Genomic DNA, 21,286 nt, shown 5'->3' on the forward strand with positions numbered 1-21,286 from the left:
TGTTTCCATCTGTTTCAGATGAAGTTACATTGTTTCATAGTTTGCCATTGTAAGACTTGAACTCTTGATTTTAGGGTTACAAACCCAGTACCATAACCACTTGGCCATTTAGGCCAAGCCTATATTACCCCAGCAAGAAGTCAGTGTCTTTGAGAAAGGATAATTGGCATGGGAATGAACCTTCCCCATCATTGCAGCTGCTGGTGGCACAAATGAATCAGGCACTAACTCACCCATTGTTCAAATGATAGCACCTCCTCTCATAAAATGAGCCATGTCCAATATAGGGCTGGTTCTGGCGAATGGTGCCACACAGTAACTGAAGGAGCTCATCCTTAACATAAACTCCATTTTTATTCACAAACAGGAAGTTACGCAGTCTTCAATTTGTTGTGTTCAAACTAAAATCTTTTTTAAAAAAAAACAAAAGACAAACATACATTTTAAAAATGAACTCCAACCTCAAAGGATATTCAGCTAATTGGGGGTCATTGTAATGTGGTGCTGAGCTCTGTCAAACCTTCAGGGTCTTTTTACAAGCAGCCAGGTTGTTAGAGATGGAAAGCAGAGACTATGATTCAGGGAAAGGTTAGGGATGAGATTTAGGATTAAAAAGATCAAGAGAGATCATAAACTCATCGAGTGAGAGGGGAAATTAAACCAGCCAACAAGTGGGAAGGTGGATAACTGTGAAGCTCTTTGAACAGAATGAGAAGGTAATACACAATTACACAATAAAATTATCCTACATCCTTCCCCCCCCCCCACCGTTTTATACTGTCACACTGAAGCCTCACTGGTCCTCATCTGGGAACCATCTCTAGGACATCTGTATATCACAGGCAGGCAAACAGAGAAGGAACAGGTAGTTGGGTGAGAACTAAATTTGACAGAGGCAGAGACAGAGAGAGAGAATGTATGTTATTGTTTTTTGTTGAAACTCCCTCCCCTCCACTTCCTTTAGTATTGAGGGCTTTATAAACGCCTTTGGGGAAAGTTAGTCACAAGAGAGCTACTACTGGCTTAGGGATCCCAGACCAGAATCTGGAAAATAACCAGGCCATGTTCCTGCTCTTGGCACTAGCCTGTTGGAAAGTGCAGATGCTTGAGTGTCGTGTGAGGACAGGATCAGGCTTGGCTATGATTCTTTCCATGGTCGAACAGCCAGCCACTACTCATTAATCAAGTACACCAGCCATTTGCATGAGACACTCGAAAGCTGCTGACTTTTGCAGAACTATGCCACAGGAAGAAGTTAGCAGCTTCAGAAGAAGAGGGGAGAAAATGGGATTTTTAAATACCACTCCCCCACCACTGATGTTGGAAATAACCAGTTCAGTCACTGTGTGGAACAGGAAAGCACGTTAATGCATTGTGTTTCGGCTGTGATGCAAAGGAGGGGTTGGGTGCAAGGCAGTTGATTTTGGCTAGCGCTCCCTGGAACTGTGAGGCAGCACCAGTGGGGAGAAAATGAGGAAATAACAAATTCTTGGCTTCCCCTCTTGAATTGATCAGGAAAGTTTGTGAGGCTGGCATTTCCAAGGATGCACAACTTTGTCAGGAATACTAAAACACAGAGCGTGATGGGTTCAGACGGCTCATCCCAGAACCATAGATCTCTCCATTTGGACCAAGTTCTCATCTTCACCAGTCTGACGCCCAAAACTGAAAATACAATTTCTGCTTTCTCTCTTGTATCTTGATAATTTAAATTGACTTCATAGCCGGTAAACAGATACTGGGAATTCTCCTTGGTAGCCTGGCCAATATTTATCCCTCAAGCAACATCCTCAAAAGCAGATTATCTGGTCATTTAATTCTTTTCTCTTTGTGAGAGTTTCCCTGTGTGCAATTTTGTTGCCACATTTCCCTACATCTCTATGATTGCAACAGTGACTATGCTTCAAAAAGTACTTCATCGGCTATAAAACACTTTGGGACATCCTGAAGTCGTGAAAGCTTTATAAGTGCAAGTCTTTCTTACTGAAGTCCAATGACAAAAAACAAATGATGGGAAGGGCGGATAACCAACAAGTACCATTTGGCCTCAGATTCAGATGAGGGCACTGTTACAAAGATAAAGATCGTTTTAAATATTTTTTAAAAAAAGAAAATACAATTCCTTTTCCTCTTGGCGAAGCCAACACCATCAGGATGAAGTGCAGGCAGATGACTGATGTTGACTTTTCTCAGTTAATCTTCGATCACAATGGGCTCATCATTGGGGGGAGGTTTTTGACCTTTCATAGGGTCTGGGGGACACTGTTCAATGGCGATCTGTGCTTGGGGCCGCCTCCCGCTCCGTCTCCTCTCAAAGGAAGTAAGTAACTTGCGGATCTTCCTGCAAAACAATAAACGGGTGTTTATTCAATATGCCTTTTATATATATATATATTCTGACCAAGTGTTAAGTCTCAAGGGCAACTAGGGATGGCCTAGCCACCAATGCCCACATCCCATAACTGAATAAAAAAAAATAATGCTTACCACACTACTTGAACTGTGATGCAAGTTCAAAAAAATAAGGAACTTGCATTTATATAGCATCTTTCATGTCCTCAGCAAGTTCCAAGTGCTGCGCTATCACTGACTTACAAGAAATTATAACGCAGAAACACACTATTCCCCCAACATGTGTGTGCTGTGGTTTATGTTCCATACAAGTTTCCTTCCACTATACTTCATCTAACTTATCAATGCCCTTCATAATTTTAAAGACCATTATTAAGTTACTGCCCCCAACTTTCCCTTTTCTAGAGAAGAGCCCCCATTCAGTCTTTCCTGATAGTTTTGAAATGCAGCCACTGCTGTAATGTAGGCGAACACAGCAACCAATTTGTGCATAGCAAGCGCCAGTAAACTACAAGGGATGAATGAAGAGAAGGACTTACATTTCTATAGCATCTTGTATGATCTCAGGCCACCCAAAGTGCTTTACATCCCACGAAGTACTTATTGAAATATAGTCACTGTAGTTGTGTAGGAATGATCAAATAGTCGTTTTTAGTGACGTTGGATTGGGATAAATATTGGCCAGGACATCAGAAGAACTCTTCTTTGAATGTTGTCATAGGATCTTTTATGCCCACCTGAGAGGGTGGTCTTGGTTTTACATAGAATTACAATTTCCAACACATCCCTGGAGACAAGGGTGTCCCTCCTGACAGCCATCTCCTCCAGGAGGACCTCGAGACACTCATCAGAAAACCGGGCGGGGGAGGGTGCAAGTGCCCACCTGACCTGCCCTCCCACCTGATGTCTGCAGCCACATTTGAAGCCGTAACTTCCTGTTGACAACACCCAAGATGTCTTCGTCGCTGGCAACCTTCCAGAGGCTGACTGTGCCGTTTTTAAACAGGCCGCAAGGTCGCCATTAGGCCTAGCAGCCAACAGGTGCCCACTCACGCCCGCCCCTTTCTGGCCATTGGGGAGCCACCATTCACACTGGGTGGGCCTTAATTGGCCCGCCCAGCGTGAAATCGCGATCGGGGGCCAGTCACAGACAGCAGCACCTTTCCCGGCCGCTCCCGGGCCCATCAATTGCACCCACCTGCTGAACTAAAAATTCTGCCCCATGTGTTTTTGAGGCTGCAGGTCGCACAGTTTAGTGCTGAATGTTTCCCCATTGTGTAACTGTACCAATCTGTTCCAGACTATGTAACCACACCAGCCTGTGCATGAAACTGCATAACTGCAGCAATCTGTGTATCACACTGTGTAACTACACCAGTCTGTGCATCACACTACATAACCGCATCAATCTGTGCATCACACTGTGTAAGCGCTCCAATGTGGGTACTACACTTTGTGACTGCACCAATCTGTGTATCATACTGTATATCCACACCAATCCGTACCACACTGTGTAACCATACCAATATAGGTACCACACTATGTAACCAGACCAATATGGGTACCACGCTGTGTAACCAGACCAATATGGGTACCACACTGTGTAACCAGACCAATATGGGTACCACACTGTGTAACCAGACCAATATGGGTACCACATTATGTAACCAGCCCAATATGGGTACCACACTGTGTAACCGCACCAATATGAGTACCACATTGTGTAACTGCACCAATCTGTGTACCACACTGAGTAATAGCATCAATCTTTGTATCATACTGTATATGCACACCAATGCGTATCACACTGTGTAAACACACCAATCCGTATATCACCTTGTATAACCAGACCAACCTGTGTATCACACACTGTAAATGCACCAAACCATATATCACATTGTATAACCAGATCAACCTGTACACCGCACTGTGTAACGAACCAATCTGTTTATCACATTGTATAACTGCACCAACTTGCAGATCACATTTCATAATTGTATTAACCTTTAACTGCTTTCTCTTGGAACAGAGTGAGCAGGTAGTAGTAGATAACATTTACCCATTCACAATGATCTAGTCCCACTAAGTGAGCATGCTCACAGTACTTATACGCAGCCCTGCTTTGTGCAAGTACATCACTTAGGTCTGTTCCGTGTTTGAGAACTAATATACATTCTACTACTTGCACATGCACTTACGTGCAAACATGATGTGTGCACTCTTACATGCAGCCGTGCTATGTGCAAGCTGGGGTACAGTAGCATAGTGGTTATGTTGCTGCACTTGTAATCCAGAGCCTGGATCCATCGACCACAACTGGGGAACTTAAATAAAGCGGGAATAAAAAGCTAGTATCAGTAACGGTGACCATGAAGCAACCAGATTGTTATTAAAAAACCGAACTGGTGCACAAAAGTCCTTTTGGAAGGAAGCTCTGCCTTCGTTGCCTGGTATGGCATAAATGTGACTCCATACCGACTGCAATATGGTTGAATCTCAACTGCCCCAGCAATCCAATCTATTTAGGGATGGGCAATAAATGCTGGCTTTGCCAGTTATGCACCCTTCCCCTGAATAGATTAAAATAAATACATTTACACACAACCCTCCTCCATGCATGCACACACTTACACACAGTTCCATTCATATCGCCTATACATGCTGCCCCATTCTGTGCATGTATTTGTACCGGCAATTCACACTGCTCTTTGTCTATGTACGTACGGCTGTTACATTCTGTTCCTGTGCACTTGCAGACAGATCCAATTGCCTATCTTCCCATTACTGTTGAAAATGTTTTAATGTTACGAAAAAAAGCCAACACCTGAGCCGTTTTTAATCTGAAAAAGTTAGAAGCTGGGTTTCTCAGCCACTGTAGTTCAAAAGCAGTGTAGACTTTACTCACCCACACTAGTAGCCCCCACCATCAATTCCCAGAGTCAGGTTTACACTATTTCTCTCCAGAGTTGATCTCACATCAATTCCAATGAAAACATTAGTATAAATCGATTTGATTGCTATCAGTGCAGAAATGGCATCAAACTGGTTCAAGCTCCTTGAGGTTCTTGGCTCATGACTGACGAGTAATGTCATGAGGTTTTTGTGACGCAGGTGTCACAGTGGATCACGTCACAACATCATGTCAGTGGAGAGCTCCAAGTATGTAACAACTCCACCCAATAATGAACTCCATCAAGGTATGCGAACCCCACTCATGTTATTTTGTGAAATGGTTACAATACGAAGAAGGTACTGGCCTCCTTACCCACACTGGAAGTATTACAATACGACAGCACTCAAATACCAAGTGACATGAACACAGCTATCCTCAACCATAATTGTGACAGCTTGAAATTACTGATCACAGGTTTAGTGGCAGAAGGAAGGCAGAGAGCGAGTGAAGGAGTTGCACAGTTTGTAGGTCCTGGACCTGAAATCAATGTAGTGAGGATAGTGAGTACATAGGCCAGGTATTTACTGATCTTCACTGCACTTCCTGATTTACCTCATCTTCTCTCCTACTCTATTCAATCTTAATGGTGTCTTCACCTTTGTTTCTTAATGAACAAGCCTCATTGTGCTTTTTGGGGGAGAGGGCATGATGGCGTTGAAGACTTGGCACTGAGACTCTCGTGTAACTTAAGGCATCAAGAGTCGATGTTGATCTGCTTAGGGCTGGAAACCTTTAGCAGTCTTACCTGGTTTCATCAGTTGCCATGAAAAAGACGTCGCCAGGGGCATCGATCCAGTTTAGCCGCCTACGCCTCACTGGTGGCACCAAGCCTGCTCGTGGAGCTCTGACACTGGCTGGGTAAGACCTCCCATTGACCACAGAGTTTCGAGCAGGTCCCTGCAGGAGGGCAGAGGACAATAATATGGTAACTGGGAAAAAAATAAAATGGCCTTGAGTAGACGGCATTCTTCAGCTAGCCAGAACACTATATCCTGCAACAACTTAAAACACCATTAGATGGATCAGAACTGGTCAGAACCATTTCAAATCCAAACTAAGGGCTCTCCATAACTGAGTTAAGATGTTGGAAGATATAGCACTTCTGCCCTCCAATAGGATATTTGGCTCTCCATTGGAAAGCTCAGGGCAGACTTCAACTTGTTACCCTCATTACCCACCTCCCCCCATCCACTAGTGCCACCAGTTAACATGAAAAGGGACCCTTATCTCTCACTTTTGGATGCATTTCTTTCTTTGGTTGAAGCTGTAATCAGTCATCGTTACACTTGTATTCATGTGAAATTAGAAGGTAAATTCTAGTTGGATCTCATTTTATCAATTAGGAAAATGAGAGTCTGCTGAAATTTACTGGATTCTACTAAATTCCACCAATTTTCTTAAAGTTCATCAAATCCTGCTAAAATTCACCGGATTCTACTGAAATTCACTGGATTCTATCACTATTAAAAGTCACTAGGTTCTGCTGAAATTAACATAAAACCATAACATAAGAAATAGGTCATTTGAACCTTCTAGCCTTCTCCGCCATTCAGTAAAATCATGGCTAATCTTTCAACTCAACTTCACTTTCCTACACTATACCCACATTCCTCGATTCCCTTAGTATCCGAAAATTTATTGATCAAAATTTAAAGAATGTGCAAGGTTATGGGAATAAGGCAGGGGAGTGGGACTAGGTAGAATGCTCTTTCAGAGAGCCAGTGCAGACGCGATGTGCCAAATGGCCTCCTTCTGCACTGTAAAGATTCTGCGGTTCCTTGATCTCTGTCTTGAACGTACTTAACATCTGAGCATCCACAGCTCTCTGGGGTACAGAATTCCAAAGATTCACAGCCTTTGAGTGAAAAATTTCTCATCTCAGTCCTAAATGACCAACCCCTTATTCTGAGACAATGACCCCTAGTTCTAGACTTGTCAACCAAGGCCACATCCTCTCATCTACCCCGTAAAGCCCCTTAAGAACTTTATATGTTTCAATGAGATCAACTCTACTTTTTCCAAATTCTACAGAATATAGGCCTGGTCTTTTTAAACTCCTCTCATCGTAGACTCATAGAGGTCTACAGAACAGAAAAAGGCCCTTCGACCCAGCAAGTCTGCGCTGGTCATACAAGTACCTAACTATTCTAATCCCATTTTCCAGCACTAGGCCCATAGCCTTGTATGCCATGGCATCGCAACCTATTCATTCCCAAATTCATTGTACTGAACCTTCATTGCGCTCCACCTAAGGCAAGAATATCTTTCCTTATATAAGGAGATCATGGCCAGGATTTTATAGTCCCTCCTGCCTGGCGGGATATTATGGTCATGCCGAACTGAACGGAGATTTAAATGGCTTGCATGTCCACCTGCGGGGTGGGGGCAGGGGTTGTGGGTGGTGGGGAACAGACGCCGCGGTGGGGCCATAAAATCCTGGCCCAAACTGTATACAATACTCCTGGTCTTGTCTCACTAAGGCTCCATATAAGTGCAGTGAGACTAGTTTACTCTTGTACTCCAATCCCTTTGTAATAAATGCTAACATACCAACTGTTTTTCTGCATGGCAACTTTGTGATTTATATACAAGGACATCATCATCAAACTTGGATACATTACACTCAGTCCCTTCATCTCATCTAAGTCACTGACATAGGTTGTAAATAGCTGAAGCCCAAGCACTAATCCTTGCAGTAACCCACTATTTAGAGCCTGCCAACCCGGAAATGACCCGTTTATTTCTACTCTGTTTTCCGTCCATGAACCAATCCTCAATCCATGCTAATAAATTACTCCCAAACCTGCAAACTCTAAGTTTGTGTAATAAGCTCATGTGAGAAAACTTACAGAGTGTGTTTTGAAAATCCAAATACATTACATCCACTATATCTCCCTTATCTACACTGCCATTTACAACCTCAAAACCCTTGTAACAGATTTGAGAAGCATTATTTCCTTTTCATGTATCTGTGTTGACTCTGACCAATCATATTATGATTTTCTAAGTGCCCAGTTATCATGTCCCAATAACAGATCCTAGCATTTTACCTACTATTGATGTCAGACTAGCTAGCCTATAGTTCCTTGTTTTTTTCTCCCCTTCCTTTCATGAATAGCAGGTTACATTTGCTACCTTTCAATCCAAGGGGCCTAAAGGGAATGAATATTCATTGTGAATTTAATTCATTCTTTAAACTGTCATTGCTTATTTTCTTTTATTTTTTTAAATCTAGTTTCCTAATGCACCTTAGTCAACCCACCCCTAAAACTGACTTAGTTTGCTTCTGTTCAGATTTTTATTCTAGTTTTGGACTTAACTAAATCAGTCTCAAACTCAATATAAAATTCTATCATGTTACAATTATTCTTTCCCATAAAGGCTCTTTTGGTAAATAGTTATGAAATAACCATTTTTTATTTCACAATACTAGATCTAAAATAGCCTCTAACCTAAAGAAAAACAAAAAATACTAGAAAAACGCAGCAGGTCTGATTCAGACCTGCTGAGTTTTTCCAGCATTTTCTGTTTTTGTTTCAGATTTCCAGCATCCGCAGTAATTTGCTTTTAGCCTCTAACGTAGTTGGTTCCTCAAAATACTGATTCAGAAAACAAACATTAACTCATCCTCCATATTATTATTGCATATTTGGCTTGCTCAGTCACAGGAGGAGAAGGCCATTTAGCCCCTCGACCTGTTCCACCATTCAATGGCTCATCTGTGTCCTAACTCCATATAACCCCTTTACCCCATATCCCTTAATTTCTTTGGCATCAATCTCAATTTTAAAATTAACAATTGATTTAGTATCAACTTTTGTTTACAGAAGAGAGTTCCAAACCTCTACCACACTGTGTGTGTAGAAGTGTTCCCTAATTTCACTTCTGAATTGTTTGGCTCTAATGTTTAGCCTATTCCCTCCAAGTCTTAGACTCCCCAACTTGCAAAAATAGTTCCTTTCTGTCTATCCCATCTGTTCCCCATAATATCTTGAAAACTTTGGTCAGGGCCAGATGAAATGTACCCCAAGCTGTTAAAAGAAACCAGGGAGGAAATTGCAGAGGTTCTGACCATCATTTTCCAAATCTCACTATGTGCAAGCAAGGTGCCGGAAGATTGGAGGTCTGCTAATGTTGTACCTTTGTTTAAAAAGGGAGCGAATGATAGACCAAATTATTACAGGCCAGTCAGTCTGACTTGGTCTTGGGCAAATTATTGGAATCAATTCTGAGGGGCAGGATGAACTGTCACTTGGAAAGGCATGGATTAATCAAAGACAGTAAGCATGAACTTATTAAGGGGAGGTCGTTGTTGACTAATTTGATCGATATTTTTTTGAGGAAGTAACAAAAATAATTGTTGAGGGTAGTGTAATTGATGTGGTCTACATGGATTGCAGCAAGACTTTTGACAAGGTCCCACATGGCAAACTGGTTAAAAACATAAAAGCCCATGGAATCCAGGGGAATGTAGTAAAATTGGTTCAGTGGCAGGAAACAAAGGGTGATGTTTTTGTGGCTGGAAGACTGCTTCCAGTGGGGTTCACAGGGCTCAGTACTATGTCCTCTGCTTTTTGTAGATGTTAATGATTTGGATGTAACTGTAGGGGGATGATCAAGAAGTTTGCAGATGACACAAAAATTGGTTACATGGTAGACAGTCAGGAGGACTGCAGGAAGATAGCAATTGACTGGTCAGGTGGGCAGAAAAGTGCCAAATGGAATTCAACCCAGAGAAGTGTGAGGTGATGCATTTGGGGGGGGGTCAAACAAGGCAAAGGATTACACAATAAATGGAAGGATACTGAGAGGTTAGGAAAAAGTGAGAGACCTTGGAGTGAATGACCACAGATCCCTGAAGGTAGCAGGACAAGTTGATAAACTGGTTAAGGCGGCATATGGGATCCTTTCATTTATTAGCCGAGGCACAGAATATAACAGCAGGGAAGTTATTCTAGAATGATATAAAACATTGTTTAGGCCAAAGCTTGAATACTGTGTGCAGTTCTGGTTACCTCATTACAGAAAGGATGTAATTGCATTAGAGAGGGTACAGAGGAGATTTACAAGGACATTGCCAGGACTGGAAAATTGCAGCTATAAGGAAAGATTGGATAGGCTGGTGTTGTTCTCCTTGGAACAGAGGAGACTGAGGGGAGATTTGATTGAGATGTACAAGACTGTGAGGGGTCTGGATCGAGTGGATGGGAAGGACCTATTTACTTTAGCAGAGATGTCAGTGACTAGGGAGCATAGATTTAAAGTGAATGGTAGAAAGATTAGAGGGGTGATGAGGAAAATGTTTTCACCCAGAGGGTTGCAGGGGTCAGGAACTCTACCTGAAAATGTAGTAGAGACAAAAACTCTCAACTCATTTAAAAGGTGTCTGTACACCTCAAGTGCCATGCATCAAATGCGGGAAAGCGGTATTATGCTGGGTAGCTTGGTTTGTGGCTGGCACAGCTACAATGGGCCAAGTGGCCTCTTTCTGTCCCTCTCTCACCTTTCTTAAATATTGAATTGACATACACAATTTTCTAACCTAAGGGAATTGTTCCTGAATCGAGAACTTTGGAAAATTATAATTAGGGCATTTGAAACGCTCTCACCTGTTCCCCACAAAACCCCGAGGTGGAAACCATCCAGTTTTGAAGATTTGTTACCAATGTTCTGTCTAACTTTATTTGGAGTGCACAGGTAATGTATTTAAGTGTGCAATCCCGTTTAATCTTTGTTTCACCGACACACATGTGGTAACTTAACCAACTTGTGCATGGCCTGCACGGGGATTTTCAGGCTTCTGCGCAGCTTACAGGGAACACTGTCAGTGTTTTCTGCCTCTTGTTTCTGAGCTCCACTCAAATGATTTTTGGAGCTAAGACCCTTTCTCTCTACTACCTTTATCCCATCCTTTGTTATCAGGGCTACCCCTCCTTTTCCATTTTGCCGATCTCTTCTAAAAGTCAAGTATTCTGGAATATTGAGTTCCCTACCTTGTTCAATCTGCAATCATGTCTCTGTAATGGCTATTTAATCAAACTCATTTATTTCTATCCCTGCTATGAATGCATCTATTTTGTTGCGAATGCTTCACACATTCAAATATAGTGTCTTTAGTTTTAACTATGTTCTTTCCTCCCCTCATTTTAGCCTTTAAAGTCCTATTACTTTTGTTAAACACTGTCCCTTCTCGATGCATTCTGCTTATTTTTAACCAAATCGCTACTCTGATCTGCATCCTTGACATTTCTCTTACTGCATCATTAATTTAAAGGCCTATAGTCTGCCCTGGATACTCAATTCGCTAGGGCACTGGTCCCAACCCAGTTTAAGTGGAGTCCCTCCCAATAGAAAAGCTCCCTCTTTCACCAGTATCGATGTCAGTGCCCCACAAATCAAAGCCCTGACTCCATACTTCTCTTTTAGCCACACATCTAACTTTCTAATCTGTTTATCCCTCTGCTAATATGCTCATGACTCAGGTAAAATTCCAGATTGTGAAGTTCTGCATTTGAATTTCAACCCTATTGACTCAAACACTCTCAGCAGATCCTCATTCCTAGTTCTATCTATATCATTGGTTCCTATGTGGATCACAACAACTGGATCCTCCCCATCCAACTCCAAGTTCTTCTCCAGCCAGAAGAAAATGTCCTGAACCCTGGCACCAGGCATGTAACACAACCTTCAAAGCTCCCAGTTGTGTCTGCAGAGAACAGTATCTATACCCCATAACTATATAGTTCCCCACCATGACCACATTCCTTTTCACTCCTTTTGAATAGCCTCCTGTACCATGGAACCATAGTCAGTTTGCTCAGCCACTCTGTAGACTTTGCTATCATCCATGCAGGCTGCAAGAACCTTGCCCCTATTGGATAAGGGAAAAGTCTGAGGCTACTCCAGCATTGCAAACCTTACCTACCTGACTGGCAGTCACACCCTCCAGTCCCTGGCTGCTAACACACCTGCACAATTACCTAACCTAAGGGATATAGCTGCCTGCTGGATCAAAGTATCCAGATAACTCTCCCTCCTTGATGCAGATCAGCAGATTCTGCAAAAATCACCAATTCTGCCCAGATGGATTTTTTGGGCAACTGTTCGGAAATATTGTCAGCATTAATCCTCTTTTTGTTGCAATTTCTCTTATCTTTCTGATTTATTTATACCAGTGTGGGCTGTGGTTTCTGAGTACCCTTTTCTAATTCCTCTTGAGCTGTACATACCCCGATCCACAGACTCTTCCTCCTCCCAACATCACCATTGAATTGAAGCCAGTTTTTCCTGTACTGTCTGCAACTCTAAGGAGTGTCACCTCCAAACATTATCCCCTCAAACTTTTTAAGGTGATGGTCGACCAGCAAAAATTTTTATTGGTTCATAACTTTGCAAACTTGGGAGGCACAGGATTACTATATTGATTCCTCCTTAAACAGTGTTGTTCTGCAGCACAGGGCAAGCTAAGTGATGCATTTTTCATAATACCCTTCAAATTTAAAACATTATCAAGTGCACAGCAGAGGAACACAGGTACAGTATATGATAACGGCGAAAAAGCAAAAAGGTTTTATTAGTTAGCTCTGCTGCTTGACATTTTTTAAAGGTCATTTTGATTACATACGGATTAGGGGCAGGAGTAGGCCACTCGGCCCCTTGAGCTTGATCTGCCATTCGATAAGATCATGGCTGATCTGAATGTAATAATCTCAAGCCCACATTCCTGCCTACCTCTGATAACATTTCACCCCCTTGTTAATCAAGAATCTCACTCGTTTTCCCTTTATACTCTTTTCAGCAACCAATTAAACTAAATTTACAAATCAAGGGACAAATTAAAATGCAGCCCCTTAAAGAGATACTGCAAAAATAAAGACAAAAATCTTAAAGGAAACTTATGAACTATCAAATTAAAACATGATTAAAGGTTCAATAAAGCATCCCAGCCCCGCAGTGCCCACCAAGCATGGTAGGCTTCGATCATACCAGTGGACACCGCGTGCTCCCTCTCCAATGATACCCGGCTGCGAACGTAGCCGTGGAAGAGGGGCAGACAGTCAGGCCAGACGACTCCCTTGATCGCCCACTGCCTGGACCTGTTAATGGCCAGATTGGCCAGGCCCAGGAGCAGGTTCACAAGGAGGTCCTCCTCCCTCCCCACCCCTCATCACACCGGGTGCCTGAAGATCAGGAGTGTTGGACTGAAGTGCAACCAAAACAGAAGCAAACGGTTTTTCAAATAACTAAAAAGGGGATGCAGCCTACATAACCTATGGTATGCGTGGTCCACGGACTCCACAAGGCTGCACAACACGCAGGCATCATGGGATTCTGTGACGACACATCCTATGGTTGTATGGGACTGCTGCGTGTAACACCCTCCACTAACTGACTTTGAGATAAACTTCCAAGCAATCAGACTCTCCATCACCAAGACCGCCTACCTCCATAACTTTACCTGTGTCCCCCCTTGCCTCAGCTCATATGTTACTGGAACTATCATCCATGTATTTGTTACTCCTTGACTTGACTATGCGAACAATGCCCTGGCTGGTCTCAACTTTCACCATAAACTTCAGGTCACCCAAGACTCTGCTCCCTCTAACCTAACTCACACCGAGTCCTATTCACCCACCACCCCTGTGCTCGCTGACCTACAACAGCTCCCAGTCCAGCAACGTCTCAATTTAAAAATTTTCATTTTTGTTTTCAAATTCCTCCATGACTTTGCCCCACCCTATCTCCGTAACCTTCACCAGGCCTACAACCCTCCAAGACCTCTGTGCTGTGTCCATTCTGGCCTCTTGCATATCCCTGATTTTCATTGTTCCACATTAGCAGCCACGCCTTCAGTACCTAGGTACCAAGCTCTGGAATTCCCTTCCTAAACCTCTTCAATTTTACCTCTTTTCTCCTTAGAAATACTTAAACCCTATCTCTGTGGCTAAGTTTTTGGTCACCTTCCCTAATATCTCCTTTTGTGCCTCATTTCATTATGTTCCTGTGAAGCCACTTGGGATGTTTTATTATGTTAAAGATGCTGTATAAATGCAAGGCGTTTCTGTTGTTAGCTCCACACCAACTTCACATTACCAAGAGCGAGAGGTGACATCATTCCGAGCTGCATTCAAACTGAGGTCCTAGAGGTGACACGATAATTTGCAAACACGGAGCTTTCACAAATATGATCCGAGTCCGAGAATACAATTTGACTTGAATTCTTTATACAATCATAGGTTTACGCATCGAAGGAATTCTTAGCATTATTGCACATTTCAAGTAAATAATGAAGGAAATGTTTCTAGGGAGTCAGAACTTATTGCAGAATGTCAACTCCTTATTGTGCCAAACAGCTAGGGAGCTGGTAGACATTGCACAACACAAAACAAGGAACTAATCAACTGCAGCAACACTTCATCACATCTGAAAATTAAAATCCCATCAGTTCACAAGTCATTTATTAATCATTAGGGACCTATGTCAGCATGTTGTTGCCAAAGACTAATAAAGATTCATCCTGGATAAATAAGAAACACATCCCTGCCCCTTTCATATTGACAAAAGCTTTGTTTGCTGTTTCCATACAACTGTCGAATTCTGCTTTGCATCAACCTTTACTGTCAAGCAGAGGGGGGAGTGTGTGGTGTGGAATGTTTGTCATTTGGCACTTGAAGGAGGAGGTGAATTAAGACTTTGCATCCTCCACGAGCCTCTTGATCATTGAATAAATATTACCATCACCTACCACACACACGCACACACATACACAAAATGCCAACTCTTACAGAACGCCTGGGAGACTCCTGGAATTTGGTAAAGACCCTGGAGAAAATCTTCCGTCTTCAGATGGCCTACAGATTCTGTTCTATAGCAGTTCTCATAGCACAGTTTGAAGAACACCATCTTGCATTTTTCACACTTTTTTTTAATCCAGAGGGTCAATTTGGAGAAATCAAAGATGCCATGCCACATCTGGGCATCAACAATCGCACAAAAGATCATATGTTCTGGGAAGCAAATTGACCCCTTTGATTTTCTTTTCAATCCTTTAAATTAAGCAGATTAATACATTATTTTAAATATTAACTCGTTAACAATTCTGTTATTTGTATATCATAACTATTTGGGGAAAGTGGCCTTTTGTTTTAAAGAATCAGTTTTCATGAAGTTTGTGATTAAAAGTTGCCCCTCATCTTAGAGAGGATAATTGTCCTCCTAGTAATAAATATTTAATTATGCCCCAGAAGCAGGGGTTGCTGTCCCTAAAAATAGAAATAACTCACATTTATATAGTGTCTTTCCTCCTTTTAAGGCACCACTTAAAACCTACTTCTTTGATCAAGCTTTTGGTCATCTGCAGCTCAGTGTCATAATTTGTTTTATAATGCTCCTGTGAGGCACCTTGGCATGTTTTATTGCATTTAAGTTGTAATTGTTGTTCCTGGTATTCTCCAAACAGGACTCCTTCCCAATGATGTTAGTCCCAAAATGGACTACAACAATTGGATCCTCTCCCCCTCTCTCGAATATCCTTCCAAAATAGTTCAGGATTTCACTTGCCCTCGCACCGGGTAGGCAATATACCATGTTGGACTCTATTTCCTGCTTACAAAGAATGCTATCTCCCTAATTATCGAATCCCTACAATTATCATATTACACTTCCCATCCACCCTCTCGTCCCTTTGGACAGCTTCCTTCTCCAAGGTCCCACAGTCAGAATTCTAGCTGTCCTTCCAACCAACAGTTTTTACCCTCATCTTAATAGTTGCATTGTGCCTGTTGGATAGGATCAGCCTGCAGATCCTTGCTTTCTTTTTCACCTACATTCCCTTGACTCTGCACACTATCAGTCACACCAACCCTGTTCTGAACCTGCAGCTCTCTGCAACTTGTGACCAAGGTCTGTAGCAACCTAGCCGGATACTGCTCCACCTCCCTTATGTGTCAGAATGTCTCCAACTGGCAATGTCCGGAACCTTATAGAGCCGATGGGGGTCTTGGCTGCTGGCTGGAGAGCCAGCAAGAGCCCCGCAACACCTCTTTGCATGTCCCACTTAGGCACTTGACAGGCCAAGGATCAAGGACCTCGGGGCAGAATCCCCACCTGTTGAGAGCTGTCAGCCAATCAGAGGCCAGCAGCTCCATTGAACGACAGTGCCACTGGGCAGGCAGTAGCTACTGCTGATATAGCACCTACTTGAGGCCTAGAATCGTTACTGTATCTCTGGCCAGAGGTGAGTGATGGCAGGTTAATGTGTGAGGGTCAAAGGGAGGTCGGCAACAATGGCGGGGATGGCTCTCATCAGGTCCCCCATCTTCCTGATAGCAGGTCCCTCAATCAAGCCTGGGTTTGCTTGTCTTGCTCCTCACATGGTGAGCCCCCTGCCTGCCAGTGGGTTAATATCAGCAGTGGCGGGATGAGGCCTTTAAGTAGCATTAATTGCCTACTTAAGGGCCTCAATTGGTAGGAAGGCTGTCTACGGGCCTTCCTGCCACAACCTAATCAGGGTGGAGGCTGCAAGGTGGCAGGGATCCATCTGCCATCCTCGCACCTGACTAAATGCACCCTGCCTCCAAACTCACCACCAGGAAGGACAAAGGATTTTGTCCAATGTCTCTGAGCCGGAGAGACTGGAGACGGGGCAACTATTAACATGTATTCAATCAGGACAGTCTCATTATCCACAAATTCTTATATACTTCAGTGGATGTGGATTCCTTTATAGAACTCAAAGAAGTTTACAAACGATAGACAGGCAGCTGAGAAACAAGTACTTACATTCATACAAAGCCATCAATGTAGTAAGCTCAAGGTACTTCACATAGATGGAATCAAAAAGAAAGCTGCTGAGCCAATTACAGGAACATTAGAAGGGGTAACTAAAGTTGTGGCCAAATAGGTGGATTTTAAGGAAGATTTAAAGGAGAATAGTGAGGAGGCTTGGGGAGACAATTCCAGGACATTGGAGGGCTATGTGGAGAAGAACATGGCTGGTGAAGAGATGCACCAGAGGCCAGACTGAGATTAGTGGAGAGTTTGTGAACAGAATGTAGGGCTCAATGAGCTTACAGAGCTAGGGAGGGACAAGGCCACAGGCAGAATCTTCTGCTCTCACTGGTGTTGAGCTTAAAGGTGGGAAGGGCATATAATTTGGTGGGATGGTGATGTACCTGAACGCTGCCGCCTTTCCACCTCCACCAGAATTAAATTCTGGGTGGAAAGGCCCATGGTTGACCATCCCATCCTGCCACCAATTGAGGCCCTTAAGTGGAGAATTGATGACCACTTAAGGGCCTCATCCCACAACTGCTGGCATTAACCCAGCAGCCGGTGGGCCTGATGCCATGCAGCATGCACAGCAGATGAAATTGTGTGGACTACTTCACATCTCCGGGCGTGGGGGGGTCTCTTTATCAAAGGCAATCAGGGACTTATGGAGGGACTGGACATTGGGAAGTTGGGAAGGCGGGGTGACTGGGAAGTGGGAGGGCCACTGTAAGCCATCCCCTGGACTTGCTTCCAAACCCCCTGCCCCACCTCTCCCTAACCCACAAAACACCCCACCCAATTCCACCACACCCCCACCCTCACCACATTACTTACCTGTGGCCTGGATCCTCCACAATCCTGTGACTATAGGCGTGTCCTTCCAGCAGCAGCCATGGCCTCCTCCTCCTCCTCTTGTTGTGCCGCTGAGCACAAGAACTGCCGCCCTCTGATTGGCTGGTAGCTCTCAATAGGCGGGACTTCCACCCCTGGGATCTTGATTCCGGAGAAGATCACCGGTGGCCTTGCCACCGCCTGATTGGGTTGTGGGTCAGCGGGCCTTCCTGAAAAGAGGCACTGGGGCTGCCTAGCTGGTTCTCCAGCTGGCAGGCAAGACCCCCCGATGCCACAACAAGGTTCCGCCCCACAAAGGGATTTAAACACGTGAATAAGAAGGTTAAATCTGGGACAATGGTTGAGTGGGAGCCAATGTAGAACAGTGAGGATGGGGTGATGGATAAGGGGGACTTGATACATGATAGAATATGGGCAGCAGAGTTTTGAATGAGCTGAAGTTTATATAAAGTGGAGGATGGGAGGCTAGACAAGAGAGTATTGCAATCATTGAGGCTGGAAGTGACAAAGATGTATGAGGTTTCAGCAGTAGATGGGCAGAGGTAGGGACAAGTGATGTTTTGGAGATGAAAGTGGCCAAGAGGATATGGGTTTGGAAACTCAGCTCTGAGTCCAATAGGGTGAGGCCAACAAGGGGGGTGGAATCGCGGTAGCAAGAGTACAGTTTGTAGCAGAACCGAAAACAGTGGGATCGACCTTCACAATGTTTATCTACAGACCTACTGCTCCAGGATCTTCAGTTCTGCAACAGAACTTGTGGTTTAACTGTGTAGCTATTCACCTAGTAGTTGTCTGTATCAGAAAACTCAAGTTTCAGAATTCTAAGCTCGAGAGTTTACTCATATGGATGTGTTTTAAAGAAATGCAAGTGGATTTGCCATTTAAATCACCTCACGTAAAGCTCTACAGTTAGTTCATAGGCCTATGGAATTAACTGACTAATCTTACCCTGAACTGCTCAGGTGCTCCTCTTCTGAGTTTATCCACTGCATCTCAAGTTATTATGATCATCCCTGGAACTCGGACAAAGTTTGTTCAATAAAGCAAAGTTATCCTCAAGGATAATTGTCCAAAGTTGGGGAAAAAGGTGCCACTGAGTTAGTGAAAGGCGGAGAGAATCCTCAGAATAAGGATTTCTGCTGGTGGGAGGGCAAAGAAATGCTCAGATTGTAAATTCCTGGAAAGGCTTGTTCATGAGGAATAAGAGAACTGGGTGTTCAGGAGAGACTGGGCACTGCTTTGAAATAGACGGAAATTCTCTGACAAGGGCAAAGAATGCCACGGATCACTGTTGAACTAAGTTGTTGAAAAGTAGCTACTTCTGGAACTTTAAAAATAAATGTGAAAGTGGGAGGACTTTTATTTCCTTGTGAAAGACAAAAAGAAATTGCTAAAAAGGCAGACTTGCATTTCTATAGCATCTTTCATAACCTCAGGATGTCCCAAAGCACTTTGCAGCCAATGAAGTACTTCTGAAGTGTCGACACTTTTGTAACGTAGGCAACACGGCAGCCGATTTTGACACAGCAAGCTCCCACAAACAGCAATGAAATAAACGGCCAGTCATTTGAGGGCAAACTGTTGACCAGGACAACAGGTTGAACCTGCTCTGCTGCTTTGGGATCTTTTACATTCACCTGAAAGAGCAGATGGGGCCTCAGTTTAGCACGTCAGTTGAAAACTTGCTGAGAGTGTGGCACTCCCTTAGTGCTGCAGTGGAGGGTCAACCTACTTTTGCATTCAATTCTCTGGTGTGTACTTGAACGCATGACCAACTGACTCAGAAGCGAGAATGAGTCATGGCTGACATCTAAGCTAGTAAAGAAGTGAACCGGGGAGTAGTCCTTTTCATGGGGAAGGGGAACCATGTGACATAAAACATTGTATTCAAAATCTTAAAGGAAGCATTTTCCTTTTATCTGAAAGAAAACTGAATATAAAACCACAACTTTGGACAGTCAGGCAAAAAAAAATTTTGAAAGGCAAGCATTAAGTGAACGTTTTGCATAGCTCTGCACAGAATAACAAACACACATTTGAGGAACAAAGTAGTCAGATTTTCTGGTGTTTTTTTCCACCGCCCCCTTCCCCTCCCCCCTGCAGTGATACAAGAGCTGGTAGAACAGCTTGGGCAGTCAGTGCCCAGCGTCAGGCATTTCCAGGACGAGGAATGGGCAGATGCAGAGTGAAGCCCCCTACATCCTGCCCCGTCAAGATACCTCAAACCCATCCTAGAAAGAAAAAGATTGTCACTTATATAGCCTCTTCCAACACCTCAGGATGTCCCAAAGTACTTTACAGCCAATGAAGTACTTTTGCAGTGTAATCACTGTTGTAATGTGGGAAACATGGCAGCAAATTTATGCACAGCAAGTTCTCACAAACAGCAATGTGATAATGACCAGATAATCTGGAGTTTTTCATGTATTAATTCAGGGATCAATATTGGCCAGGACACCAGAGATACGTCCAATGCTCTTCTATGAAACTATTTCATGGGATCTTTTACATCCATCTGAGGGAACAGACAGGCTTTGATTTAACATCTCATCAGGATGGTATTTCTGACAGTGCCGCACTCCCCCAATATTGCACTGGAATGTCATCCTCAATTTTTGTGCTTAAATTTATGTATTGGGACATGAATACACAACCTTCTGACTCAGAGATGAATGTGGTATTCATTGAGCTCCAGCTGACACTGATCCAGGTTTGTGCCCATGTAACCTTCATGAATGAGACTCGTTGGCAAGTTTTCCACACTCACTGGGAGGTGGGTTAAGACTGACTGAATTAATTTTACAGAGGGCCCTTATAGCCTGACGAGAGATTTTTCTACCATCAGTTTGCATTGGATTCAAACACAGATTCCAGCAGTGAATGCACACTGTGCTCGAGAGCATCTTCCAGCAATGACTCGCATATCATGTGTTAGGAACATAAAATAACCTTAAACTTTAAAAACTTAACATTATTTTGAAGAGTAACTAAGTAGTATATCTTTCTAGAAGACCCAATCATCCTTTCAGCTACATCAGGCTGAATGTTTTGAATGTTTTAATGAGCAAACAGTCTGGAACATTCCTCAGGAAACTATCCCATCACAGTTAACAGCTTCCTAAAGTAAAGGCCCTTACCATCTGTCTCCCTTGTGCATGGTTCGACATACCTGCAGTAAATAGAAGGATTTATTAACATAAACCAATGATTATTATTCACGCTCCTTTACAACTCCAGTGAAACATTCCCCTCTAGCATCCGAAAATAATCACAGCAAGTAGAAAAGATGCATCATCGATGCATAAAACAACAGCCACCTTACCCCAGTTGAAAATTAAGTGCAACCATCCTCAGGTT

General features: G+C 43.3%; 1 protein-coding gene across 3 annotated transcripts in view; it reads right to left on the reverse strand.

Moving 5' to 3' along the window:
• Positions 1-335: 335 nt before the first annotated feature.
• Positions 336-21,286, reverse strand: part of LOC121292639 (metastasis-associated protein MTA1-like) — a 145,554-nt gene continuing 124,603 nt past the window's right edge. The window contains exons 16-18 of one of the 3 annotated variants that reach the window (XM_041214875.1): positions 21,067-21,098; positions 6,051-6,202; positions 336-2,341 (exon numbers count right to left, since the gene is read on the reverse strand). In XM_041214875.1, coding sequence (XP_041070809.1) covers positions 2,194-2,341; positions 6,051-6,202; positions 21,067-21,098 — 332 coding nt within the window. In that variant the 3' untranslated portion in view covers positions 336-2,193. The remainder of the gene's footprint in view (positions 2,342-6,050; positions 6,203-21,066; positions 21,099-21,286) is intronic. The other 2 variants (XM_041214877.1, XM_041214876.1) reach the window with 2 other exon arrangements.

Source organism: Carcharodon carcharias, chromosome 20, assembly GCF_017639515.1.
Source record: "Carcharodon carcharias isolate sCarCar2 chromosome 20, sCarCar2.pri, whole genome shotgun sequence".
In the NCBI taxonomy this organism is placed as follows: Eukaryota; Metazoa; Chordata; class Chondrichthyes; order Lamniformes; family Lamnidae; genus Carcharodon; species Carcharodon carcharias.